Source organism: Mchenga conophoros, linkage group LG23 (genome assembly GCF_057382185.1).
Source record: "Mchenga conophoros isolate Kocher_MC1m ecotype Shallow Benthic linkage group LG23, M_conophoros_male_GT1.1, whole genome shotgun sequence".
Lineage (NCBI taxonomy): Eukaryota > Metazoa > Chordata > Actinopteri > Cichliformes > Cichlidae > Mchenga > Mchenga conophoros.
This window is the reverse complement of record NC_140547.1, coordinates 9,382,845-9,393,594: the sequence shown is the minus strand read 5'-3', so window position 1 is coordinate 9,393,594 and position 10,750 is coordinate 9,382,845. Positions and strand designations below refer to the sequence as shown.

At 40.5% G+C, this 10,750-nt stretch overlaps 1 protein-coding gene across 1 annotated transcript; it reads left to right on the top strand.

The window, feature by feature from the left end:
• The first annotated feature begins 3,874 nt into the window (after nucleotides 1-3,874).
• On the top strand, nucleotides 3,875-10,278 carry c1qtnf7 (C1q and TNF related 7). Its single transcript, XM_085265747.1, has 3 exons — nucleotides 3,875-4,028; nucleotides 5,708-5,941; nucleotides 8,718-10,278. Exons 1-3 carry the CDS (start codon nucleotides 4,007-4,009, stop codon nucleotides 9,344-9,346), a joined length of 885 nt encoding a protein of 294 aa, XP_085121873.1. The 5' UTR covers nucleotides 3,875-4,006; the 3' UTR covers nucleotides 9,347-10,278.
• The last annotated feature ends 472 nt before the right edge of the window (nucleotides 10,279-10,750 follow it).

Sequence of the window (10,750 nt, the reverse complement as noted above, 5' to 3'; positions counted from 1 at the left end):
CTCACTAAATCTGGAGCAAAGACATCTTAGAAAGGGTCTAAGTACAGTTACAGACAAAGCAAATGAACAGTTATATCTTCTGTTCATCAAAGGAGATGAAGGTACAACACATAGTATTAGGGTTGCCAACTCCCTGAAAAATAAATAAGGGACACCTCGTGGCCAGGGCCGGGCGACCCAATTGTCTTCACCCTTCCCAGTGTGGTGAATTTTCTAGCTCTTTTTTTGTGTGTGAAATTATTTTTTTAACCATTTGACTTGAATTTGATTTAAGTAGATGTGTATTCTTTGTGATATGAACACATGTGAAACAAATGATCATTTAGCCATTTATTTTTAGCTCAAAATGACAACATTAACACGATAAAACAGGTCTCCTTCTTAAACAGAAGCCTGTCATGCTTAACTTTTGAGAATATAAGTAAATCTTTCTTTAAAAGAACTCTGTCCTGCTTAACTTAAAATAATAGAAAACAATAGAAAGAAAAACATTCTTGTAACAGTGCACATTTAGTGCATTTAGTACAATTGGCTTCAGTTGAGGTATTATTTCAGCTTTTCTAATGCTAATCAGCTGCTCCTGTTTGTAAACCCACTTGCTCCCATGATTACGCATCTTAACTCATCATCATTATTCATCTATGTATTACTTTTATGTATTAGTCATCTATTTGTTGTAATCATCTATTCTTGCAGTTGTTTATTACACAAAATAAATTATATTATCACACTTCTGGCCACATAGCGCTGATATTCACTGCACATGCCCATATTAACTTTTTCCAGCCAGGTGTTTTCCTTTTCCCATTCTTCCCTTTCTCTGAGGGGAACAAACATTGCTGCTCTAATGCTGGGCTTACACTGTGCAGTTTTAGGCCCATTTTGAGCCGATTTTTGAGTGATCGGACCGATTTTGGCCTTCATCGTGCATCGTGTAGTATACGTGGGGTAACGAGAAGTGATTAACACCTCACGACCAATCGCTCGTGAGGGTCTCACCACAGCCGCTCACACTGCTCGCGCGCAAACACGTAAACGTTGGTGTAAAAGATGGAGCAGCACGGCTGTGCAGCCTGTGATCTGGACACAAGCGATGGAGGCACAACTTGTAGAACTTTGGAAAGCTCATCCGAGCCTTTTCGATGTGGCATCACAAAATTATCACGACCACAACAATCGTGAAAATAGTTGGATTTACATTGCTGCTCAGTCACAGCTGCCCGATCAATGTTTTTCATTAGCAATTTAGCAAAGTTGATGGTGGTGGTGTGTGTGTCTGTGTGAGTGTAAGACGGAGAGAGAGAGCGCGACAGATTTTCTGTTATAACCTTCATTTTATGGAGGCACAGTGTGAGCACTCAGGTCGCATCAGAGCATCGGGCGGTATAGTGTGAGACCTGCATCGTGACCTACCAACTGCGAGTCAATCGTGCAGTTTGAGCAGGAGCTGAATAACGTGACTGAAAAAAATTGCACAGTGTCTGCCCAGCTTTAGGTTTACTGTCGTCCGAGACTTGCACCGCAGTGTCTGCGTTTGTTTCCCTGTTGGCCATGCTTCTTGTTGTGGTCATTTGTTGTCTTCCGGTATTTTCTCCGTAAGCGACCTTTCCTCGACCAATGAGATGAGTGGTAATCTGAATTGTCATACTCGTAAGTGTGCTGTCAGCTCATTGGTCACAAAGCAGGAGAGGGGCTGGGAATTATGTTTTCAAACAAAGCGTTAATTCCATTAAAAGTTATAGACTACTTTTGATTCTCACTGTATTACGGGACAAAGTGCGTCCCTTATTAGCTCAATACGGGACGTGTACTTTTGTTTCGAAATACGGGACGATTCCGTATTTTAAGGGACGGTTGGCAACCCTACATAGTATGGAATATCACACCCCTGCATGTTCTGGCTGAACATATTCATGCCTTTAAGGCAGATGACTTGCAATAACGTATGTGGCCCTGCCTACACATATACCCCCGTCATCAGTCATTCCTCAGTTTAATAGCTGCTCATCACCATGCCAAACTCCTTCAGGGAACCAAAGTTATAGGCACAACTGTTGGTCTCCTTTCAGTCGATTAATGTGGTGCAATAGCATGGGACATATATACATGGAATCAGACCAGCACCACATGGTAGAAACAGCAGAAAGGACAGAATAAACCACTGAATGGGCTGTAACATCCCAACAATAAAACCAAACAAGTGTGTGGTGATGATAAGCTAGCTGCAGTACAAATAGCACACTCACAGGGAACCCTTTAAAAAGCGCCCATGAAGTTGCCATTCCACTGGTGGAATGTGTTCCTACTCCCTGAGGCAAAGAGAGACATTTGGTGCCCTACACTAGGGAGATAGCTTCCATTAACAAGTGGGAGAGCCTTTGTTTAGACAGAGCTCTACTTCTAGCTGGATAGCAAAACAGAGAGCGACTGGTCACATAAGCACACATCCTGAGCGCAGTCAATATAGGTATGTAGCACAAACACACCAGACCCAGAGAATGCCACCTCAGAAGCTCAAATTACATAAAGGTACAAGCTGCAGAAATAACCTTTTGGTAAATATGTGCCATTTGGGTGCAATACAACCCTGAGACCCTCAGAAGAGAACTGTATGCATAAGGGGTGTACAAATAAGTCATGAAGGTGATTTGGTACCATATAGATAAAAATTTAATATAAGGTCACCCACTTCCTTTACACAAGCCAAAGCAAGAAGCAATGCAGTCTTGTATGAAATAAACCTCATATCCACAGATCCAGTGGGTTCGAAATGGCCCACAAAGGGCCTCCAGCACCAATATAAGGCAGTAAGTGTTGACCCTGAAGAAAAGAAGATCCCATACCTGGAATCACCCCACAGGGTGCACCCTCCATTCCTTCACCAGGGAACAAGGGTGGCTCTTAGTGACAGAAAATGAGTGAGACAGCTTTAACAAGGGAAGGGAGCATGTGCACATGTCATCACAGGTCATATGCCTCAAAGGTGTAAATACAGGTGCCAGGACACATGGGGACGTGATATCCCATATTATACGTGTTGTACCGAGTGAATCGACTGAAAGGGAACATAGTTAGATAAGTGCTTCTAAATATTTCACAAAACATCATCACAGAACTATTGAAACCCTGCAATCCTACCAGAGCACTGAGGTCTACAAACCAGCTGCTCTCAGACATTCTTAGATCCAGGCTTAAAAGCAGAAGCAACAGAGGCTTTTCAGTAGCAGCTCCTAATATTTGGAACAATTTACCTTTATACATAAGAGCTGCCCAGACTCTCAACCATTTCAAAACACTTTTTAAAACCTACATAATAACAGTAATGAGGGCAAAAGATTTTCTTAGAAACATTTGAAAGATTTCTTATTGAGTCAGTTCTTGATTTTCTGGCTTGATAGTCTTATTTTTGCATTTTATTTTTGATCTTATATTGTTATTTGTATGATGTATGTATTTAGCAGGATTACCACCTGTAAAGCAAATTGCCTTCAACACAGCAACGTGACAAAGAAATAATCCCAGTGGTCCGTCAACACACTCACATGTCGTGCTTGGTGCCATCTAGGGGTAAATGTCAGAAATACAATTAAAACCGAGGTCAACTAGACACAAATGAGTTCTGTCATTTATTAATCTTGAAGATTCCAGTTTCTGACTTTTACACTGGGAGTCTCACTCTAAAAGAGTCTTCATCAATGACATAATGGAGTTTTTTCTGTATGCACATACTGGGCTTGCCTGGCTAATGGCTGTTTGCCTTAGGACATTTATGAGGCAGAAAGAAGGGAGTGGATAAAGGGGAAAGAGGGAGGGATGGAGAGAGAGTTGCACTGAAAGGAGTCCTGGCTGCTGCTTGTGCTGCTGTACTGCACAAGCAGCTGATCTCTGCACATAGATGTCTGACAGTAACATGTTCAACGGGGACTCGAATCTTGTGAAAGATGAGAATCTGAGCAGATAGGAGGACGGAGACACTCAAGAGTGAGAAGTTTGACCTGGTTTGGGGATGAACAGCTGCCAAGTGTTGGGTAAGAACATGGATTAAATGTCTCTGTCTACTGGTTTATTATCACAAGACGTTGTTCGTTCAGAATGTTTATAAAAGTGATGAAAACTTTCTGCCCAAAACTGAGTACTTCTACCCACACGTGTTTTCTAAGCTTGTATAGTCAGATTGCATTGCAGTGCAATAATGCAATGAAAAGAAGTTACATGTCTAAAATGTCTGGTGTTTGTTTCACATGCATCTATTTCTGACATCAGAAACACTTTAGTAGCTGTCGGTCAAAGTGGATGAAAACCTTTATTTTCAGTAAAGGACTTTTTTTTTTTGGTGCAAAGTCTGCCTCGCTCTACATGTTTACAAGAAGATCAAATGAATGAAAAGAGCTTTTTTAGATCTTCATAGTAAATAAACATCTCTTAGGGAGCGCTATGCAGCAGGAGCTTTTAAATAACGCATATTACTAATGCGGCTTAGAAGGACTGCGTTTATCTGTGTTTGGATGTGTTTGCATGCACAACACAGCTGTGTGTGTAAACAGTTGTCCACTTCTTTAAAGCCAGCGTTTTTACTAAAGCTGACATCATTGCTGCAGACTGGAGATGGCGGGCGGGGTTTCTCTCTCCCAGGACCTCACATTGGCTCTGTGGCCAGTTCATTACCCGCAAAATCAAAAACATACTACTCTTACAAGAAGGAGGAGAGCAGCCTGCGTGTATGTGTGGTGTCTCCTTCCTGTTTAGCTCATCATGTAGTATGCACCTAATTTGTCTAATGTGCTTGCATGGTGCACTGACAGACAAACCAAATGTGTAAAGGCAAAGAAAAACATGCCGTAATAAATTTTTTGAAAAGGCAGACAAGGGGATTATCCTTCTTTGTAGACCTGACACATATGTTCCAACGCCCCCGCTGACCAGAGACAAGCAGCAGATGCAAAACTCACATTCTCACGCCCACATGGGCAAATCTGTGTGTGTGTGTGTGTGTGTGTGTGTGTAATAATCAAATCTGCGAATCCAAAAGATTTTCACACAGCGGAAGACATTTTCGGTATGTTTCCATATGATTTCTTTGCTGTGGAATGTTTGATGTTGAACATCAGGATGCAGAATCACCATTAAGTGTTTTTGCTTTTAATGCCTGCTTTACGTTCTGTTACAGAAATAGAGGTGTGATCATGTCTCCTTCTTTTCTCTCTTACATGTATGTATAACGCCATTGCTTCATGATCGCGTTCCCCTGACAGAAATTGTTCTGGGTGTTATGTCATGGCTCGGGAATGTTTTGGCACAAAAAGAGACAAGACTTGGAGCAGACACAAAGATTTCGCTTGAAGTCTATTACATGCAAATCTGTGGCAGGATGAGAACATCGGCGTGTGAAAAGGAATCAGAAGCAATTGCTTCTCATTACAAAAATCACATCTGGCCTCATGCTGCATTTGATCACAAGTTTGATTCACTGATATGCAGTTTCTCTGTCTGACACCCTGACAAGAACGTTTTGAGTGTTTAATGGCACTGATCAATATAATAGGACCGCTAAGTGTCTGGACTCACTGATTCATTATTGTTCGTTATCTGCCTCCTTTGCCCAAACATCTGCAAACACAAAACTAACTTGAGAGTTGCTCGGAACTTTGTGAGTTAACGTGGAGACACAAACATCTATATTAATGTTCTCTTTTGGCTGTATATACAGGTTTGAAGATGTGGACCTTGATGGGATTTGTCTGTCTGTGGCCCTGTGTCTCGGGAGAGTTGTTTGACACCAAGCTCAAAGCCCCACGACTGATCTGCAGTGTTCCTGGGTCACCCGGACTGCCTGGCAAACCAGGTCCCAGCGGGCCCCCGGGAGCAGATGGGAATGTGGGTATCCCAGGAAGAGATGGCAGAGATGGCAGGAAGGGTGAAAAAGGAGAAAAGGGTGACACAGGTATAATATGAAACAGATACAGTATTACTTTATGTCTGCTGATAAAGAAATACTGCCAGTGTGTGCGTGAAGTGAAAAGCTGGCGCATAGAGAAGATAAAATGATGTGTGTGAAAGTTATTAAATGATCTCTCCTACAGGACTGGAGGCTTAACAATAAAGGGGAAGTCAATGTAAACACACATCAGGTCTCCAACTCCTTCAATCTGATCATTACAGACAGCACTGTGTGTGAAATGCCAACATTTATTGTAATAAAAAACAAGAAAAAGGTGCACCTTTGCCATAAAGTGTATCAAGTACAGTTACTGCCACAGGTTCTGAGGATCATTTTAGGGAGCCAGCTTATGATTGAGAAAGAAAAATGCACACATGCAATACATTTAATTAGTGCTTGTAATGTGTCTGTCCTTAGAATGGTGGTTTATGTCGCTCAGACTCATTTTCGAATTAGCTTTATAGTTTTTAAACTAGCTTGAGATGGCAAATCCTGGGTGTAAACAGTTTGATTATTTTAAAGCAGATGCTGCATGTGTTGCAAAAATCTTCCATAATGTTATTACAAAATATTTGGAAGGGCTGTACCTGTTAGCCTCATCCAACAGAAATATTATCCTAATATCAGCCTGTGAAGTCTGAAATGCCATAAATCTGTCAGGGATAAATAAACGTCATTCACCTGTGTTTTCCATTATGCCTGGAAACAGGAATTCACTTTCAACTGAACATGGAGCCACAAAGTTGACAATGACTACCCATCCTTAAAGGCCAAAGGTAAATCTGTGCTAGATGAAGAGGATAGAAGTAGCTTTGAGTGGATGAGAAAGACAGATTTGTAAAAGGATTTTCTTTAGTGAAAAGTTCTGGTGTTTGTTCTCCTTACTGTGCTGTTTCAGACATCGTTCTTTTAGTTTCGCCTCCATTACAGTGAATTTTAAATTAAACAGTCACTACATGATCAAAGACACAGAACTATTGAAACCCTGCAATCCTGCAATCTTTAGCTGTAATTCAAGAGGCAAAGTGATTATTTTGCATTGACTATTCATTTTTAAACACACTTCTCATTGTCAGAGGCTCAAAAGTAATTGCACAAACTAACATAATTTTAAAAAATTCAAATGTAAGGATTGTTTTTAATACTTATAAAGTCATGCCTTAAGTCTAGAACTCACGTCCTTGCACACATCAGATAGCATAGCATAGCATAGCATCTTTATTTATAACGCACTTTACATCCAGCAATGTTGACCAAAGTGCTACAAATATAAAACAGAGAGGAAACAGTTTAAATTACATATAAAATATCTTAAAATTAAAAATCATATAATTAATAAGAAACATATTAAGAGACATCAACAAGTCCTGCTGTGCTAAAAGCCAAGGTAAATAAATGTGTTTTAAGAGGTGATTTAAAAACAGATCAAGTAAAACTTGGCGATCATAGACCAGCAGGGAGTCGACATCATAACAAAATAAAAACATTAAAACAGAAACGTGGAGGAACAGACGGCGAGCCATACACATCGGCGCCATCTTACCCAAGAGCACAAACCCTGCACAAGTTTACACAAAAAAGCTGTAAGGTACAAATGCAACACTTTGAATCATCTTCAGATATCATCTCTCCTTCATTTATCATGAACAAGTCTTCACTTCAACCACATATTGATTGTTTGACTGTGATGAAATTCAGAGGCATAACTGCTGCACTAACCATATTACCCTGGGCATTCTTTGTTATTATTCCTGCCAAGAAGGTTATGTGATTGGATCGGGGTTTTTTCTTTCCCTCTATTTGGATTACAAAATTATGGATGGATTTGCACAAAACTTTTACCAGTGATGTGGTTTGGCTTCACCACTCGTAACTGATTAATACGTAGATCTGCATCCAGGAATTTGGAGCAAAGGACTTGCTGGTACTAGATCTGAATTTATTCACAAACACACAACAATTTGAAGTACGAAAAACTGTGTAACACGGTCTTGGTGTTCTCAACAAAATATCACAAACTAATCCTGATGTATCCTGGTTCATGCACGGTGTTAAGTAAATTCCTTGGTAGCAGTATGCAGCCTTGGTAGTCATATGCAATCTCCAGCTGCTTCTGTTAGAAAGCATCCTTGTGGGTTTAGGTGTGTGAATGTGTAGATATATTGCAGTAAACTTTACGTTTTGGATCACAGTAATGCTAACAAATTTGCTTATACTCTATAAGCTGGGTATATCTGAACTTTCCCATGGTTTTCTACAGGCAGATTAGCTTAAATTTCTATTTTTTACTTCTTCAGATTGTTCAGAAAGTACAGTTTTAGCATAGGAAAATCTTCCATAATGTTATTACAAAATATTTGGAAGGGCTGTACCTGTTAGCCTCATCCAACAGAAATATTATCCTAATATCAGCCTGTGAAGTCTGAAATGCCATAAATCTGTCAGGGATAAATAAACGTCATTCACCTGTGTTTTCCATTATGCCTGGAAACAGGAATTCACTTTCAACTGAACATGGAGCCACTTATTAGGAAAAGCCCTGCAGAAAAAAAACAATCACAATCACAATGTTGCCTGTCTCCAGGGTATTTACTGCGACAGTGGTGCTGACTGAATGCACCGAAGGGTTAATCAAGCCAGTTTGAATGTCAAGTGACTTTGTTCAAAGGTTGACTTAATCCCTGACAATGACTGGGGAGCTGTGTTTCTGGTTTAACAGTAGTAAAACTGAATCCTTCAGTTAGAGACTGATGTTGCAAGCATTGTGTTTTGCTTTCAGGAGTGAAGGGCAGGGTAGGCCCGACAGGTAAACTTGGAGAACGAGGTGACCGCGGCCCTCCAGGCAAACGAGGCCCTACGGGAGAGAACGGAGATGGTGGCTTGCTTGGACCTCCAGGACCCGACGGGGAGAAAGGGGACAAGGGCAAACGAGGACCGCGGGGCACTGCGGGAACCTGCAAATGTGGCAGCCTCATGCCTAAATCTGCTTTCTCTGCGGGAATCACCAGCAGCTACCCTGCAGAGAAAACCCCCATTAAGTTCAACAAGATCCTCTTCGATGAAGGCGGACACTACAACCCACAGACGGGCAAGTTCATCTGTGCATACCCAGGCATTTATTATTTCTCCTATGACATTACACTGGCCAACAAACACCTGGCTATCGGTCTGGTGCAGAATGGTCAGTATCGCATCAAAACTTTTGATGCCAATACAGGAAACCATGACGTGGCATCTGGGTCCACCGTCATGTACCTGAATCCAGAAGACGAGGTGTGGATGGAAATCTTCTACCATGACCAGAACGGTTTATTTGCAGATGCTGGCTGGGCTGACAGCCTCTTCTCTGGCTTCCTTATCTATGCAGACAGCAACTACTTTGACACACTAGCAGATGACTACGCATAGAGCCTGAAAAACTCAAGAGAGAAAACCACAAGCTCCTATTCACTGTCACACACACACATATAAAGACTATATTTTTATACCAATATTTGTATTGCTAGTTATATTATTAGAATGGAGACTTATCTATTGTTTTAAAAGTATATTATTTGATAAAGTCTTTATATGTTCATGATTTAATTGGAATCAAATAAACATTGTTGAAATGTAATAATGGTTTACATGTTTCCATTTGCAAAAAGAAGTAAAACTGAAACATGTGTGAGACAAAGTTATTGGACAATAGAAAGCTGAAAAGTGAAAACAGGCCAGCCATGTGTTTGTTATTGGTGATATTTCCAAAAACAACAGCTGCAGAGGAGAACTTCCTCCTTTGCTTTATTTAGTGCAAGAAATATTAACACAAAAAAAACATAATATGAAACGTAGAGACCATTCTGACGTGGTGGAAATGATGGCGCAATCCTGGCTACCTCAGATAGCAACAAAAACCAACTAAAACTATATCCTGGCCCCTAAAGCCAAACAAAAAAAAAAAGAAGAAACAATCATGTGAACAAATAAATAAGACACTGAAATAAAAAAAATCAAAGATAAAGTTGTGTACCAGAGTTTGTATTGGTTTTGGGGTTTTGTTTTTTTGTTTTTTTACTTAAGCTAGCTGAAAATATGAACAAAGCGTAAGATCAGCGAGATGGTCGTCAACTTCAGAAGAAAAAGGGCAGCAACTGCCCGATGGCTATCCTGGGATGGGATGTTGGAGGAGTGACAAATACCTGGGCGTCCACAGCAACAGCAGGCCAAACTGAAAGACCAAAACAGAGGCTGCATACAAGACAGGGATGAGCAGGCTTTATTTCCTCAGCAAGCCGAGATCCCTTAGCATGTATAGCAAAATCTTAGAGCTTTAAGCCAATTGGTTGTGTCTGTGTGTGAAGTTTAGACAGCTTATGTGGAGGAGGAACTATTATGCAAATTTCCTGCTGAATAATACTTTTGCTTGAATTATACTCCCTCTCCCTCTGTTTAAAAAAACTTTGTTCTGAATGGCTGTTCCTTGTAAACTGAGGAAGTCTAAACTTTTGGCTCACAGGAACTGCTTGTACACTGACCTTATTATTTGAAACTTTGACCATGTTTAATAGGAACATCTGGCTTTGTAACAGTATATATTTTGTCATGTGAAGATGTTTTCACAGGACTCTTCTGAAAAGCATACTCTATGATTCAGCAGCTATTGGATCATTCTTTAGCAGCAACAACTTGAAGCAATTATTTTCTCTGTTTTTATCAGTTTCTCATATTGGAGGAATTCTTCCCCACATTTCTTTACAATGTGACTTCAGTTGATTGAGGTTTGTACATGCACAGCTCTCCTAAGGTCATGCAACAGCATTTCAGTGGGGT